A 17,737-nucleotide genomic window follows, 5' to 3' on the forward strand; every position below is an offset into this window, starting at 1 on the left:
TAACTTATCAGTTAGCTGGCTTTCTTGTTACTTATTCAGTGTGATTATTCTTGTATTCAACGACCCCATAAGGAACCAATACCTCCACAAAGGCAGTTTTATAAGCCCCACTGTGTGTTCTAAAAGAGAAGTGCCATGCATACTGGAAGATGAGCACAGGGAGGACCTGGGTGGAGGGAGGGAGGAGTAACGGACATTTAAAAATGCAGTGTAGTGTCTCTGCAGATCTGCCCCCTACTAAACCTTCTCTGAGGTTAACAAGTGCTCTCTCCCCTGCCTCCCCACAAATGGTACCTGTGCTTTTAGGCTCTACAAGAAGACATTCTCCTCAGGAAACAGAGTGTAGATCAGGCACTGCTGAACGGCTTAGAACTGCTCAAACAAACCACAGGTGAGATGCCTCCGGCTCGGGTTATCCACGGGCAGCATTCCGCAGCGTTGCTTAGGGAGTCTCAAGGATGAGGCCAGAAAGACAAAACCCCTTCTGGCTTTTGAGGCTGCTCTGAGACGTCGTCCTGTAGAATGGCTTGGAAATCAGTCCAGAGGGCTTCGAATGGGATCTCACTTGAGTCCTTGGTGGATGCCGTGCGTGTTACTCATAGCACAAAGCGCTTGGCATGGGCACTGGCCAGAGAAGTCTGCGCTGTAGCTACAGGAGCCTTCCCCTGCTGAAAGACTGATGACAGTCCTGTTTTGTTTTGTTTTGTTTTTAAAGTAAACTGCACCTCAACAATGCTTGTTAAGGTAGTCCACGGGTTTACTTTCTCCAAGCTTGAAGAGAGCACTAAGAAGGCAGATGCATGGCTAAGTTATTTTAGCAGTTCCTCTGGCTATAGGAAAGCCCTTATCTGTTTTGGCATGTGTGCGTGCGCACACTCGGGGCAGGTATCCTTCCTTGTGGTTAAAGGCATGCAATAAAGTGTCTAGAACTTTGATTTGGCAGTCTGAAGCTTAGGGCATAATTTACGTCTGTCTGCAAAGGAAGTAGAGGTAGATAAAGAGCCCCGGAAGTGTGAGTAACGATGAGTCAGCACAGGAAGGTTAAATATCCTCCTGACGTAACCTCCTTGTGAGCCATGACATCAGTGGCCCGGGTGCTGGCAGGTTTAGCCCTCGTCGTTCTTCAAAGACAGAAAGCTTTGTAAGGGAGATAAAACGTCTGCACGCAACTGAAGTTTCTGTAGGCCTTTCTATTGGAGTTTCTCTTTTCAGCAATCCTGGGGAAGAAGTGAGGGTATCTTTTGGGTCAGATTATCTTTAGAAAAGTGTCTCCTCATCCCCCCAAAACATATCATCAGTAGTGTCTGAAGAGACCTCTGCCCCTCACTTTTTCCTCTTCCGCAAGAAATAACACATCTTCTTGGAATTTTAGGTGATGAAGTCTTAATCATTCAAGATAAGTTGGAAGCCATTAAAGCCAGGTACAAAGACATCACCAAGTTGAGTGCCGATGTAGCGAAGACCCTAGAACATGCTCTGCAGCTCGCCGGCCAGCTGCAGTCCACGCACGAGGAGCTGTGTAACTGGCTGGACAAGGTGGAGGTGGAGCTGCTGTCCTACGAGACTCAGGGCCTGAAAGGAGAAGCTGCGAGTCAAGTGCAAGAGAGACAGAAAGTAGGCACTTGTGCATCTCCCACACATGTGTCACCTACAGGGGGTATATCTGTGAGGATTCCGAGTACAGTGACCGGTGGGGGGCGGGGCCTGCTGGAAACCAGCAGTAAAGTGACCCTTCAGGCACATGTGTCACCTAAGGGGGTGTATCTGTGAGGATTCCAAATACAGTGGCCGTGGGGGGGCGGGGTCTGCTGGAAACTGGCAGTAAGGTGACCATTCAGACAGGGCATACCGTTCCCTTTAAGAGACAGGTGACTAGAATGCAGTTTCCTGCCCAAGGTAGAATAACAAAGAAGGGAAAGGAGAAAAGGAAGATGACCACTGTATCAGAGGCAGGTAATTTGGTTGGAAAAACATTTCTGTCAGAGATGGGTAGTGTGGGGACTTTCCTGGCAATATCTAAAAAGCACACTGCCTCTCTGAGCATTCATCCCAACGTGTCGGCCGCTGATCCCATGAGTTGGGGAGGCTGTCCTCTCTCACAACACCAGCATGTCCTCACCGCAGGCCGTGTTCCTGTTGGCGTGTGACAGGCCTTGTTGCTTGACTTCTGTTAGCCGATGACTTAACATGTTAGCTGGTTTGAGTTTGTTTCTCCAAAGAGCAAATATTTATTTTCTTTTTCAAAGAGAAACTTCTGCCATGTTGACAAATGAACTATCTCCTAAACTTCTCTGGAAACACTTTTGATTTTTTTTTTTTTTTTTTTTTTTTTTTTTTTGCAAAACATCTTTAAATAATGGACATTCGTTTAGCTCAGATGTAACTAACCAGGCCAAGCACAGCCTTGTCAACCAGCAAAGAACCTCCACCCCCTCCCCCTCCCCCACCCTGAGAACAGAACAGAGGGAGACCTGCCCCGGCGTTTACCCATGTGTTTATATGTTCTCAAGGAACTGAAAAATGAAGTCAGGAGCAACAAAGCCTTAGTGGATTCTCTCAATGAAGTGAGCAGTGCCTTGTTGGAACTGGTGCCCTGGAGGGCCAGGGAAGGGCTTGAGAAGATGATTGCTGAGGACAACGAACGCTACCGACTGGTGAGCGACACAATCACGCAGAAAGTGGAGGAGATCGACGCTGCCATTCTGAGGTCTCAGCAGGTAGGACCAGAGCCTTGTTGCCTAGGTGCACTCAAGCTGCCCAGGGTCTTTACCTGAACAAATGTGCCTTGCTGCTGGATTCCCACTCCAGTTGCTGTGCTTCTGAAATGAACTTGGGGGTTTCAGTAGACTTTCGCCAGGCTATGTCTGAGCACCAGGGCTCTACTAATCTACACAGGGTTAGCAGGCACCTGCACCCATTACGTCACAGACAGCACCTGCCACACAGGGAAAGCCTCGTTTTCCAAACAGAATGCTCTGTGTCTACATACATGAGTGCCGCTCACACTAGTCTTATGCCTAGACTGATGTATCTGTGAGCAGTTTGAATTCGTATACAGGTTGGTATCTACTGTCCCATGGTCATGCTTTTGTATGCAAAGAGAAAGTCTCTGTTTTTAAAAAGGAAAGAGTTTTCTTGGTTGATGTAGAGTTTTTTCCAAAGATGACTAAAGGGGGAAAAAATTATAGTTTCTGACCTGCCTGTGGCTCACACAGTTTCTACTCCAAAGTTTCAGAGAATTCTGCTGTTAGCCACAACCCTGTGGAAAATGGTGAGCAGCGAAGACAGTCCTGGGAATGGAAAGTTTAACTTCTATCCTTGTGGATATTTACATTTAAGTTGTGAGGTCCCTGTTGCAAACTCTGCAGGGGGTCATGCGGGTTTGTAGGATACCTCCAGCAGGAGATGTGCGACCGACCGACCTCTTCGGTCACACCAGGCAGAAGCAAGAAGCACACTCAGACTGTGGGAGGGGGTCTCCGAAGCCGGGTTCCTAGCATTGTGTAATCGTAATTTGTAGGTTCTAAAGCTGCATGCCCTGCCCGTCCTTTAATACACCAGTCAAGGGTCACAGAGGCTGGTGGAAGACCAGGCTAGCTCCCTGCCTAGGACATTTCTGTGAGGCGCATTCATGCCCGAGGAATGTGTTTGCCTGCCTGTTTTCCAGTTTGCAGGAATCTGTGTGCTTCATTGTTGTAGGAAAGTGGGTATGTTTATTCGTGAAGTTGATTCAGCTATTTTAAAATACCGGATTTTTTTTTTTTCATGAAAATTTATTTGAACATTTCAGGGCTGGCACCCAAGCCTTCTCTGAGTAACAAGACAAATATTGTGTCCTTTGGGAGCGGGGTTTTCTTGAGCACTTGACTGTGTTCAGTTAGCTGAATGATACAAGACAGACACAGACTGAATGACAGGTTGAGTTCACATTGCTTAGCACACCCTGGAGCTTGCCCAGTCACTAACTACAGATCAGCTACCATAAGAAATGTTTGCAAGTGTTTCCCAAAGGTTTGGTTTTAAATTTAATCAGGTTAATGTCATAGTTCTTGAACCTAAAATATCAAAATGTGTCCTTAGAGAAAACAATATTGGCCAGGCATGATGATCTAGATCTTTCATGCCAGCACTCCAGAGGCAGACAGATGGATCCCTTCCTGGTTTTTATATGGATTTAAACTTGATTTTATTTGCCTGTATCCATTTTCAGTGTGGCAGCAACAACTGGGGGTGTAGGACTAGGGGAGACAAAGCCCCACGTCCCCTTGGGCTCTAAGGCATGTGCCTCATTTTCATTAGGTGGGGCTGGCCATTCCAGCTCTCTGCACAGCCTCTCCTGATAGCACAGTGAGGGAGGCCATGATGGTCTAACACTGGGTGTCAAGGAGGAAACCCTGACTCCTCACTGTGTCTGTTAGTTATGATGCCAGTAAGATATAGCAAAGGAAAAGTGCGTCAGCATCGTTACTTCGAGGCAGGCTGAGGTATGGACTCCACATCACTCTCCGTTTACACTGTAGGATGAGTCTTAGCTTTGGGCCAGTGGGAATAAAACTTTGTACCCTGTTTAACATCATCACCCCGGAAGGGATATGGTCAGACTCAAGGGTGAAACCCTAGGCTCTTCATGCCGCCTCTCTTGGCATGAGTGCGGTGGCATGTGATTGGCTTGGAGTGGGTATTGTATGTTAACTGCCTCACTAGGCTGCCTCGTCCCATGTTCTTTGGCTAGAGAGAACAGGATTCTCCCAGGCCTGTGTCTGCACCCATTGGTGTGTAAGGGTAGTCTGTCCATTCTGTATCTAACCTTGGATAGGTGAGGCTCTAAGAAATAGCAGAGAACGTATCACCCTTGGAGTATTGATCCCCAGGACACAAGGTTCAAAGCACTCTGCCTGGCTCTAAACGCTGTAGCTGCATGACCATATGCCATGCTTGGGGGTTTTAGATGTACTTCTGTTGGAATGAGAAAATTTGGTCTGTTCTGTCTTCTCGAGTGTTTACATTGTGTTAATGTAGAGTCCTTTTTTTATTGGTTATTTTATTTATTTACATTTCAAATGTTATTGCCTTTCCTGGCTTCCCCTCCACAAACCCTCTATCCCATGCACCCTTCCCCTACTTCTCTGAGGGTGCTCACCCACCCACCCACTCACTCGCGCCTCCCCACCCTGACATTTCCCTATGTAGAGTCTTTAAAGTAGAATTACTTTATAACTTATTTTTGAGCTCTGCCCATCTCTTTTCCTACCTAATTACCCTCCCCTACTCCCACCTGGATTTCCAGCAGGGCAGTCACTAAATTACCAACAGTATTAACTCCGGCTTTTACTTTCCCCTGACTACTCTGGACTTTAACATCCTCTACCAGGCTATGAATTTCTGGTACACTAAGGAAGAAAAACTCAGACATCTATGAATGACTACGAGTACATTCAAAGTCCGGGGTTCCATGGGGCGTTTACATGTTGTGCACGAGTTGTCTGAGCACATTCTTCACACGTGGGTACAGATATGTACACACACATTGAGACATAAACCCCTACAATGAGGAAATGGTAGTGTTTCATTATTTTATCACGGAACTGTGTGCTTGGACGGCACAGCACTCCCTGCCCTTCCGAGAATTGATGTCACAGGAAAAAAGTTATTTAAAATGGTATCTACTGTCAGCTTTTCTGGCAGTTAATGTTTGGGATGTAAGATGCCTGAAAAGGCCGCCATGGCACCCGCCATCCTTACATCCTAACTGTGATGTCACGGTATGGCAGAGCTAAGAGCTTGTAGACAGAGTTCTCTTAAGATGCTATGGAAAGAGAAACTGAGAGTCTCCAATTAGGAAGCAGGGTATTTAGAAGTCACACAAATAGGTAATATTTCTGGCACCAGCCACAGGAACCTGCTAACCTAATTATTATCTTTTGTTTAGTTTGAGCAAGCGGCAGATGCCGAGTTATCCTGGATCACTGAAACACAGAAGAAATTAATGTCTCTGGGTGACATCAGGCTTGAGCAAGACCAGACCTCTGCTCAGCTGCAGGTTCAGAAGGTGAAGAAATGCATTTTCAGTCTCTGTCTGCGTTACGTGTCGCCAGGCTCCAAGTCTAGAAAACATATCCATGTGGTTTTGCTTTCCAAGACCCTGTCCGTATAACTTGCTATTTTCAGCTACTTTGCTCGCCTTCACTGAATCACACCATGTCTTTGTATTTTGCCTTTGTTCGGTAAATCCCAGGCTTTCACCATGGATATTTTGAGACACAAAGACATCATTGATGAGCTTGTTACGTCTGGGCATAAAATCATGACCACATCCAGTGAAGAGGAGAAGCAGTCAATGAAGGTATCACCTTGTCTGAATGCTGGCAGGAAACTCCAGATGAATAGTATCCCCTGAGCATCTGCCGAGCAAGCGCTGAATTCTAGGATACTTGAGACTTTGTATCTGCAGCTGCTGTTTCAGCAACAGAATCATTACATTTAAGTCAGGCATCTTTTAAGGTTACAGAATAGCCATAAGAGACATGTCCCCTACAGGACCATCTCTATTAACACATCTGAGCTGTTAAAGTTTCCTTGACTGACCCAGGTTGAACATTTAACAGATTCAGTCAGTATCAACTGTAGTGTTGTTACGATGGCATGCTGGCTTATGTCAGTTACAAGGTATGGATGGCATCTATGGGTTATAGGCTCCCAGAACATTTGTAACTTTTAAGCTGAAACTAAACCCAAAATACATAGATCTTCATTCTGTGTGACGTTACTCACTGGAAGCCAGTAGGGGAACAGTGAGCTAAGTAGCTAAGGAAACAGTAGGTATCTGTAGTTTTACTAATTCTGCAGACTGAGAGAAAACCATCCACAGGTAATAGTGGTTAGCTCCACTTCTATACAGACATCTTGGAGAGCTTAAAGAAATGATGGCATGCTAATGCTTATGGTAAATACAGGCCCCAAATAAAGATATATAAATATCCATACCTCAAATTACATTTTAGATAAAATACATTCTCTTTCAGGCAGAGCATGAATAAAATTACAGATTATCCGTACCCTACTTTGATTTTGTGCAGTTAATTTTTATGTTAAGTTGACTTTTGTTTTTATGACTCCATTTGTGAAAGATAATCTTTCCTTAGATCATCATGTAACTGTTGGTAGACTTGTGTGAGACTTGCTTTCTAACCCTGAGAACGTTGTAAGAGTACTAGAGAGTTCTGCTTCTTGTATCTTAGTGCCTGCACGTAAAAACCAGAGTGTTCTCTCTTATTAACATGAACGTGTGCATAGAGACAGTTAATCTGAACAGATTTCGTTCATTTATTTATTCATTTCACATACACCTGCCCTCCCTGTGCCAAACGTACAGAACTGGTCAAAACATAACTAAGCCACAGCTGCCGTCCTGACAAGTGTGTTTTCTCGTCTTGCTTTCTAGAAAAAGCTGGACAAGGTACTGAAGAAGTACGATGCCGTCTGCCAGATCAACTCAGAGAGGCACCTGCAGCTGGAGCGGGCACAGTCCCTCGTTAGCCAGTTCTGGGAGACCTATGAGGAACTTTGGCCCTGGCTAACGGAAACACAGCGAATCATCTCTCAGCTGCCTGCCCCAGCTCTGGAGTACGAGACTCTGAGGAGACAGCAAGAGGAGCACCGGGTGAGAACGGGAGGCTGAGCCCTAGAGCGGAATGGAGGGCTCCAGTGGGATATCTAAAGTGCTGCTACACACCCTACAGAGACCGGGCATCGTAGCAGTGCTGTGGTGTGTGTGGTCAGCACTCTCTCGCAGCTGGGTACCTGTCACACACTGTACAAATGATCCCCGTACCAACTTTCTTAGAATAGTGCACACCACAGCCCATCCGGGTAGGAAAAGGAACAGCATTTTAACGTGCTAGCGACGTGAGCTTTTGAGATGCTTCCAACCATGTACATTGAATGCATCCGACATATGTATATGTTGACTGTGTCCTATGCTCGATATATTATGTAGTGGTCAGAGCCATCTAAAGTATCAGAAACCAGAGTAGAAGTGGACAGAGGAGCCATCATGCACGCAAAGCCCCTGAGTACTGAGAAAATGTACAATGCCATGCATCTGTCAAATTGACAGGATCAAGAAAGCTAGCGGCCGTCATCCCCACCTCCACTCTGTAAAACGCTGAGTCGGTGACTTAGGTATATGAAGCGTACATGGGACTCTGGCATCAGGAAGCCCTCCCTTTAAGAGATGCTTAACTGTTAGCACCACTAGAAACTTAGAAGAGTGTAGTTGGGCGAGGGCTCACATCTCAGAAGATCTAGAGTCCTTAACATTTCTAGACTTCAGAACCTAGTCGTTCTCCTTGGTCTGTACCAGTGTATTCTGAAGCTAGTCGGGAGGGGGTAAAAACCAACCCAGGAGATGTGACAATGTATTTTAAAAGATATGATAAACTTGTTGGTTTTTTTTTTTTAAAGATTTATCTGCTTATATTCTGTGTGCACAATTCTTTTCCTGTATGTCTGTCTGTACCACGTATAGACAGTGCTCAGAGGCCAGAAGTGGGTGTTGCATAATTGGGGACTGGAGTTTTGGACAGTTGTGAGCTGCCATGTGGGTTCTGGGAATCGAACCCAGGCCCTCTGCAGCGGCAGTAGCTGCTCTTCCCACTGACTCATGCCCGGCTCCTCCTGCCAATCTCGGTCACTTTTTAAAAACATGTTGGCACGGAAGACTATCCGTAGCTGACGTTCTTACCCAGAAGAGAGTTAGCTTAAGGCAAAGTTAAATTTTTAGGACGTTTTATCTAAATCATTCAGCGAGTGAAATACTTTAAAATGAGTCGGAACTGACTCTCACTTCAGTATGAAGTTTTGTCGCCTCAGAAATCCTGGTGGCTGGTCACCGCACGACTCTTAGCAAAAGGCAGGTCATGAACATCTCCGCCGTAGGTGACTCAGGCAACTGCTTTTAGAATAAACACCTAGTGGCAAGAAATGGCCATGAGGATAAGGGCAAGGGTGTTACAGCCACATCTCCAGGCTGTTCATAGAAAATGTTAGCCCTTGCAATAATGCTCAGTGTAGAGCTGTGTGTTTAGTCTCTTAGCCTTGAAATCCTTAAGAGTTGACAGTAATACACAGGGTCAGGAGAGATGGCCTGGCAGCTAAGAGCACTCGCTGATGTTAGCACTGGTTTAAGATCTTAGCATCCACGTGGCAACTTCCCACCTCACCTGCAGCTTCACACACACAAGTAATTGTAATAACTGATAGAAATGAATCAATATATTTAGTATACGTATGCCATATATATGTAGACCAGGTTCTAAAATATAATATTTTGTGATCTTTATGAGTACCTATCTGATACTGGTTCACATGTATGACTATGGTGCCTATGGGCTCACCTCATCCTCACACCTCTGTATCTTGAGGTTTTTTAAAATCCCACTATCCTGCCTTTCTTCTCTGCCCGGCCGGAGATTCTTCCTGTTCCCGAGGCCCCCTCCCCCAGTGGTTTCTGCATGTGTTATAAATATGCAAAAGGAAGCACCTAAGAGCCATGGCTCAGCCCCTTCTCTGCAGACAGTGTGGTGCTCTTGTGAAAATGGGCAGCTCTTACCATGAAATGCACGTTTACTGTTTCCATTACTGTCTGTCCCCTGAAAAGCACGCGGGACTGGATGTCGTCTGGTCTTGTGTTGGGGTTCCTCCTCCTGGCAGAGACCTGGACCCATGCCTTGAGGTGTGGAGGGGACTTGCTCAATGGTTCTTGCTGGCTGGATGCATTGGAGGTGTGACCGGCTATAATAATGGAGGTGTGACTCAGATACTGAGAGACTGTTTGGCTCATTACAGCAACTTCGAGAACTGATAGCCGAGCACAAGCCACACATAGATAAGATGAACAAGACTGGGCCACAGCTATTGGAACTGAGCCCAAAGGAAGGCATTTATATCCAAGAAAAGTATGTGGCAGCGGACACCCTCTACAGTCAAATTAAAGAAGATGTCAAAAAGCGAGCTGTGGTACTTGATGAGGCCATTTCTCAGTCCACCCAGGTAACCCTCTCCACACTAGGAAAAGACTGCATTTCATCCCCACAGCCAAGCATGCAAAGCATTTTCCTGGACCCTCTGGTCAAACTTCCTCTTAAACGATGTCACTGGGGTGACTCTTAAGTGTGGTGTCTTTTCTCTCAGAGGTGGGATCTCTTGTAGCCAACTCTTGGGTTTCTCTGCCTCCTCCAGGGTACAATAAAAAAATAAATCTCAGTGAGCGGGAAGCCTGCTGGCAGCAGTGGTCAGATACTTGCATCAGGGCCCTCGCAAGTGGAGCACAGTATTTTTCATGGAGGAGAGAGAAGAAACTGTTACAGTTGTTAGTAATAGAGTTTTCCTTAAGAAAAGCGTTGAGAGGAAATCCCGAGCAATAAGCCAGATAAAAATGATAAGAATATTAAGTAGGAAGCAGGGTTTTTGTAAAGACCGTTTTTTTCAGGAAGTTGATCTTGTGAATACCTGCAGGTTCTCCACTTTCAAGGTTTCATTTTTTTATCATTAGACACTGGGCATCAGGGTGGCATTCTCTCTCTCTCTCTCTCTCTCTCTCTCTGTGTGTGTGTGTGTGTGTATGTGTGTGTGTGTGTGTGTTTCTCTGTTCCCCTCGTTGCTGCAGAGGCAACGAAGAGGATGAGAGGGCTTGTGTCATGCTGCGATGGGGCAGCAGGACAGGACCTCAAGCAGGAGCTGAAGCAGGAACCATGGAGGGTCACTGTTTGGTGGCCGACTGAGCAGCCCATTCTTGGCTAGCTGTCTTCTACAGCCTGTCATGGGTGGTGCCGCCCACTGTGGGCTGGGCCCTCCCTCATCTACTCCCAGTGAAGACAGTCATTCATAAACATTCCTGCAAGCCAGGCTGAGCTGCTTGGGGGATCAAGTGAGACTCTCGGACGAGTCTAGGCTGTGTCCGTTGGCAGTTAAAGCTAACTTGAACAGTGTTGGTTCACTCAGCTCGAAGCTACAACAGAGTTTAAAGTAAACAGGGTTTTATGACGCTGTGTCATTGCACATGACACCTTCATAAATATGAAATTAGCTTTTCTGTATATCCAGTTGTGTGTTTGGCCATGGATTACATACAAACTTGGGATACAACATTTGACATATTCTTATTTTGTTTAATTCTATGGGTTGTTGTTTTGTTTTGTTTTGTTTTTCCTCAATTGAGGAAATATATAACTCAAGGAATCCCTTTGGACCTAATCAAACCACCTAATCAAAAACTATGAGTTTTACATGCACTCATACTTTTTAGGATCTCAAAGTGGTTGTCTGAAATGAATAATCAGTTTGGGCAGCCAAATGTGCAGCTTCTCAAAAGAAAAAAATAAGTTTAATTGTGATAAAATTAAATATCAGGTTAGGATTCATATTGCTACAAAGGAGCATAGACTGCTTCTTAGTGAAAACATTGAGTTATTGATGGGAAACTCACGTGTTCTCCCCCCAAGGGTGTCTGTCACACAGAGTGCACAGAGGTCATCACTTGGCATGGTTTCATGCACAGCCGAATGTAACCTTTTGGATGGAAATGTTGGCAGAGGGTCTTCAGCTTTTAGTCAGGGGGAAGTTTTACATGGGAGGTGACAACAGCCCATCGTTTCTACTCACAGTTTCATGACAAGATCGACCAGATCCTTGAGAGCCTGGAACGCATTGCGGAGCGTCTGCGGCAGCCGCCATCCATCTCCGCCGAGGTGGAGAAGATCAAGGAGCAGATTGGTGAAAATAAGAGCGTGTCCGTGGACATGGAGAAGCTGCAGCCGCTATACGAGACTCTGAGGCAGAGGGGAGAGGAGATGATCGCCAGATCCGAGGGCACCGAAAAAGATGTATCTGCCAAAGGTGACGAGATGGGCTCAGCTTGCTTGTTTGTTTGCTTGTTCAGCTGGTCTTTTCTTTTGTTTTTGAGACGGGGTCTGTCTGTCTGTCTGTCTGTCTCTCTCTCTGTGTATATATATATATACGTATATATATATATATATATATATATATATACGTATATATATATATATGTATATATATGTATATATATATATATATACACACACACACATACATACATACACACATACATATAGAGAGATAGAGAGAGACATATAGATATAGTGTTATATAATATATGTATATGTAATCTCCCTGGCTAGCCTGGAGCTAGCCATGTAGACCAGGCTAGCCTCAAACTTAGAAACCAATCTGCCCCTACCTCCCAAGGGCTGGGATTGCATGCACATCACTATACCTGGCCTCAGGCTTACTTTTAAAACATCTCTAGATTCGCATGCTGTTCACTGACAGGCTGGCTGCATCAGAGAACACCAGGTCTTTGACATGTTAACACTGGGATGTGTTGCTTCCCAAGAGTCCTGTGGTGCCTTCCTCGGTTTGCAAAATCCACTGGTTGGAAACAAAATATGGTCATGTAAAGACTGTTCTCTGAGCCTCTTAGGCTAATAAGGACAAAGCTGGGGATACAGTCTTGGTATCTTATCTAGCATGCCTGCTCCATCCCATAACCACCAGAACGGTAACCACAACCATAGCCACGCATATTAGAGTTATGATCTGTGGACCAAAGGGAAGAGTACTCATATAGTAGAAATAAGACCATTCCAGGAACAAATCAGAACTACAAATCCCTCTGTGACTGAGCAAGCAGTTTCATTGTTGGAGGACATAAGAAAACACATCTTAGGTTAGTTACTTTGGGGTTAAGGCCAGCCTTTGTGAACTTAAAGCTTGGTAAATTTGAGTCTACTCTGAGCTCATGTAGCTTTACGCATCTACTCTTATGAAAAGGTGTCTTGGCACAGCTGGAGTGGACCCAGAGATCCTGCGTTGTGTGGTGGTCCAGTCTGTGTATTTAACAGGTTGAGTAACTGCTTGCTGTCTGAGCCAAAGCTCTGCTTTTGCTTACGTGAGGGTAACCGGTGTCTTCACTGACGCTGTTTTGCTGTGTAGCTGTGCAGGATAAGTTGGACCAAATGGTTTTCATCTGGGGAAGCATCCACACGCTGGTCGAAGAACGGGAAGCCAAACTGCTGGATGTGATGGAGCTAGCAGAGAAATTCTGGTGCGATCACATGTCGCTGGTCGTTACCATCAAAGACACTCAGGATTTCATCCGGGACCTGGAGGATCCCGGAATCGACCCCTCGGTCGTAAAGCAGCAGCAGGAAGCTGCAGAGGTAAGTAACAGACCTGGGTGAACTACAGAAGAGAAGAGCAAAGTTCAGCGAGGCAACCCCCCAGTCCTGTTAAAATCCATATCTAGTTCTGAACACAGAATGCTTAGTGAGTACCAAGGTACTGTGGACTCACAGATGCTGCTTGCAGATTGTCCCTAAGATCATCGCTCTGCACCCACCCTGCTCATGTCTGTGTCAGATGGAAGACAGACAGACACATAACATAAAGACACCGTCCACTGGGTAAAGCCTGACTTTGCAGGGCAGGATATGCAGCTTTGTGCACACGAGCCAGTGGCCATGCTGCCGCAGGCGTTCCTCTGTCCCTTTAACCCCCTAGCTCTTCCATAGCCTTGCTCCTCACAGCAGTGATCATTTCTGCCGCCCCTGTGATAAGCCTCAAGGTTTGACTGGATTATTACCCATGCTGTATACTTTCTTTCTCGTGTACTTGGCTGACGTGCTTTCAAGGCCGTAGGGCCTGGAAGAAGACTAGGCGAATGTCTCCTCCTCAGATGTTTGGTCAGGGGCTTTGCCCATGCCTGTTAAATACTCACTGCCTAGTGAGTGTGTTCAACAGTGACCATGAAAAGCAAGGTAGGATTGACAGATCCTACCTAGGGTAATACATCAAATCAAAGCGAGCTTATCATGAGTTTCCCAACAGATACGTTGCTTTGCGTAAAATCTTTGTGCTCTTATTTTACTGGGGTCTCTTTGGAACACATAACAAGCAAAGTATTTGAGAAAATCAAAATGTCTTTTGGCGCTTGACAGTATTTGGGTTATTTTTTAAATTGCTCTGGCATTTTGCCACAAAGTTATTTTCGTCTTTGCAGTAAAGATTTGGCGTTAGAGAGTACTATTTTCTATAAAATATTTTTATTGTTGTTGTTGTTGTTTTCGTGTTCCAAAAATGGCAATGTGAGGAGCTTGGGAAGTAAAAAGAAAACAGAACCCCGCTAACTAACCTCACGTGGGAACCCCCACGGGTGGCCCTGCGCGACCTCGTGTCTTGGCTTTGGTGTTCTGAGCCTCTGCTTTGGATTCCAGGCAATCAGAGAGGAGATCGACGGCCTGCAGGAGGAGCTGGACATGGTCATCACGCTAGGCTCAGAGCTCATCGCCGCATGTGGGGAGCCTGACAAACCCATTGTCAAGAAGAGCATTGACGAGGTACCTGACGCTCGTTTGTGACTTAGCCGAGCGACACCCGTTTTTACCAGAAGTCAAAAATACAAACTTGACACTGAAAGGACTTTAACATTTGTTTCATAGCTAAATTCAGCATGGGATTCTCTAAATAAAGCTTGGAAGGACCGGGTGGACAGACTGGAAGAGGCCATGCAAGCTGCCGTTCAGTACCAGGACGGATTGCAGGTGAGGTGGCCGCCGTGTCCTCTGGTCTCAGCCGGAAACAAGAATCACTCTCATTGATGTCCGGATGGCTGACACTCTGGTCCCAGCCCAAAACTGTGACTGTGTACGCAGCTACAGACAAATCTGTTCCCACAGTCACAGCTACTCTGACTCACCTTTCGGGAAGATAGTTCTTACACTCCAGTCACACGGCTTTATACATACGTCTAACCGTGGGTGACCCACATAGCATGACATCTACTTTGAAAAGAAGTGCTCTAATGTTTTTTTAAGCGAAAGTAAATATTCCCGCGCTGTATTTTTCATAACTTGCCGAGCACCCAGCAGTGAAGTGACAGGGGACAGAGTCTGAGTTCTGTTCTAAAGCTGAGTGAAGTAAGATGAAAGAGGTAAACACAGGCTAAAAATACCACCAAGTTTCACCGAGTTAGAGAGAACCAACTCAAAGCCAGTGCTCTCCCGTGTACTAAAATAGAAGTCTATTTTATTGGCTCATCACTGTCTGTATCAGGCACTTTCTTCTTTTCATATATATAATTATTAAAAATAGTTGTCATGTCTCTTCAAGACTCCCGTTTGGTTCGTTAGCGAGTCAGGAACTGATTTTTAATATTAAAGTTCTCTTCAGGCCAGCTCAGGGAAGTACCCTCTCTCCATACCTCCCCTTGGCCCTGTTTCCTAACACGTTGGCAGGAGTCTAATCTTCCATACTTCTTACTGCATGGAAAAACCCTCTCAAGTATTTCCATAACACCGAAGTGAATATTATTTTTAAAGCTCACACGAAAGCATTTTTTGTCTCTTTCTGTGTGCCACTTTTTCCTATGTGTGTTAAATATTGCCAGGCTTTACGCCAGCTACAAGGGCTTTGCACTTTGGAAAATACACGAAATTTTCCATAACAAATAACACCTTATTATTACTCTCACACAGGTGTGTACATGTGCACATGCGAAGTAATGATTTCTTGCTTCAATAATGAGTGACCAGTGCTGACCACATTGGGCTCCTACTCTGTGTGTGTGTGGGGGGGGGGGAATGACGTCATGGTGGCAAGTGTTTTGAGTGGGATTATTTTCCATGGCTAGAGAAGATCCTGCTTCTGCCCAGGGTCACGTGGGAGCCATGGGCAAGGCGCTGTGATTTGACACAGACTCCTCACCAACAGCAAGCTTCATCACAGGGCCAGTTGGTCATGAATGGCAACCTGAGTTACTAAGTTGGATTGCTGTAGCTGTGATGAGGTTCTAGGTACTCCGTTAGGGCTCAAGGCTTGATTATAAAGTGAGATTCATTTTCTTCCCAGGTTGCTGCTTAAGTAACTGGTTAATGGTTGTTTAAACATATTATTTTGTAAGGCTTCTCTTCTGTCAGCTTCATTAAATGTAAAATAGTTCTGCTATACATTCATTACCTTAAAGAAAAAGAAAAGCATGTGTGTTAAGCCTTGTAGAATGTGTAGAAATCCTGAAGGAACAGAAAGTAGGGGACAGTGAAGTCTTTTGCAATCATGGTACCCTTAGTTATAGTATGTACAGGATTCTAATGGTAATCTATGGAGTGTAAGAAGGTTAGATGAACCACTAAATGGTGATTTTCTTGGTTATTTGAATAAATAGATACATTTGGATCTTTTCTTACATTATATTTTTAAATAAGCAAATAGGATATTCCACTCTTGTGACTGAATATATAAATATTTTCAAATGAACTTTCTTTGAAAGTGCTCAATAATTTAAGAATAGGATCCCCTTGGCCAGCTTTGGTGCCGAATTGGAGGTGACATTTACTTGGTATTTGAAGAGCTGTTTTATATTACTGCTTTTATTTGGGTAAACGCTCTTCATTTTCAAAAGTTTCAGCCAGTTAGAATCTGATTTTTAATATTAAATTTCTCTTGAGGCCGGTGCCTTTCGTAGCATCTTTGAGCTCTTGCCTATCCCTATAACAACCAGAGCTGCGGCCATTTTGGAGCCGCTGCGCTAACACGTGGAAAATGTGTCTTGCAGGGAATATTCGACTGGGTTGACATCGCAGGCAACAAGTTAGCCACAATGTCTCCCATTGGAACAGACCTGGAGACCGTCAAGCAGCAGATTGAAGAGCTGAAGGTAGGTGTGGAGCTCCTAGCTGGTGAAGGAGCCTGTGAAGTTCCTTAAGTCACTGAGTCCCCAGGTTTCCCGCTTAGTCACTCAGGTGACATGATTGAGACCCCAAAACTGCCCTGTGTATTTCTGCTGCACGTATTTATTAATGTGTGTGTTCGTGTTTGTGTTTGTGTTTGCACACGAGGATGCCCCACATGTAAGGAGGTCAGAGAACAGGGAATCAGACTCAGGATGTCGGGCTTGGTAGCAACAGCTTTTCCCACTGATCCATTTCACAGACCCAAAAGTTGATTTAGAATGGTGTCTACACATAGGAAATATAAAGAAGTGCTTGTTTTTTAAAAATGAAAGATTGCTTTATTTTAATTATTTCTTATCCTTTGTAGAATTACAAATAAGCAAAGTGGGGGCAGTGCAAGATTAGTGACTCACTCCAAAAGCTATGTACTTAAAAGCAACTATGCCTACATTTTGATGTACGGCCCTTCAGATACTCTCCAATCTGAATGGAGGGGAGGGGTATTTAGAGGGAGGGGACCAAATTTGGATCATGCCACTGAGACTTTTATAATGTGCCTCATTATTCAGTAGTCTGTTGCAATTGGTGTAACTGAAATATTATTGTAATATCAGCCACTAATGAATATGAATATCACAGATACAAATAAATATTTTCTACTGCAAATAAAATGTTGGTTGGCAAAACGAAGATCATTAAGTGCCTGTCAGTTATATGGGAAAGAGCAGGAGGAAGGAATTTATTCTAAAGCCACACATGATGCTCAGATCTGTAGTACCCATACTTGTGAGGCTGAGGCAGGAGGATTGCCAAGGGTCTGAGGCAAGCCTCAGCGAAATAGTGGTGAAGAGCCACCCAGAGCTGAGTCAAGACCTTTGCTTGCTAGTGGTAATTACAATAATTATAAATTATTTTGCACTAACAGTGGGACATAGAAGTAATTATTAATAAATACAGCACAGCTGTAAAAACATGAAAATTATGAAAGAACG

At 44.9% G+C, this 17,737-nt stretch overlaps 1 protein-coding gene across 25 annotated transcripts in view; it reads left to right on the top strand.

Moving 5' to 3' along the window:
* Positions 1-17,737, top strand: part of Dst (dystonin) — a 396,685-nt gene that overhangs the window by 341,162 nt on the left and 37,786 nt on the right. For all 25 annotated transcript variants that reach the window (XM_085836145.1, XM_085836168.1, XM_085836161.1 and 22 more), the window contains 12 exons: positions 307-391; positions 1,373-1,614; positions 2,511-2,717; positions 5,930-6,049; positions 6,236-6,343; positions 7,442-7,660; positions 9,847-10,050; positions 11,664-11,895; positions 13,012-13,238; positions 14,292-14,414; positions 14,517-14,618; positions 16,628-16,729. In XM_085836145.1, coding sequence (XP_085692271.1) covers positions 307-391; positions 1,373-1,614; positions 2,511-2,717; positions 5,930-6,049; positions 6,236-6,343; positions 7,442-7,660; positions 9,847-10,050; positions 11,664-11,895; positions 13,012-13,238; positions 14,292-14,414; positions 14,517-14,618; positions 16,628-16,729 — 1,971 coding nt within the window. The remainder of the gene's footprint in view (positions 1-306; positions 392-1,372; positions 1,615-2,510; positions 2,718-5,929; positions 6,050-6,235; positions 6,344-7,441; positions 7,661-9,846; positions 10,051-11,663; positions 11,896-13,011; positions 13,239-14,291; positions 14,415-14,516; positions 14,619-16,627; positions 16,730-17,737) is intronic.

The sequence above is a fragment of the Mus caroli genome, unplaced genomic scaffold (genome assembly GCF_978045245.1).
Source record: "Mus caroli unplaced genomic scaffold, Mus_caroli_1 scaffold_1, whole genome shotgun sequence".
NCBI classification, from domain to species: domain Eukaryota; kingdom Metazoa; phylum Chordata; class Mammalia; order Rodentia; family Muridae; genus Mus; species Mus caroli.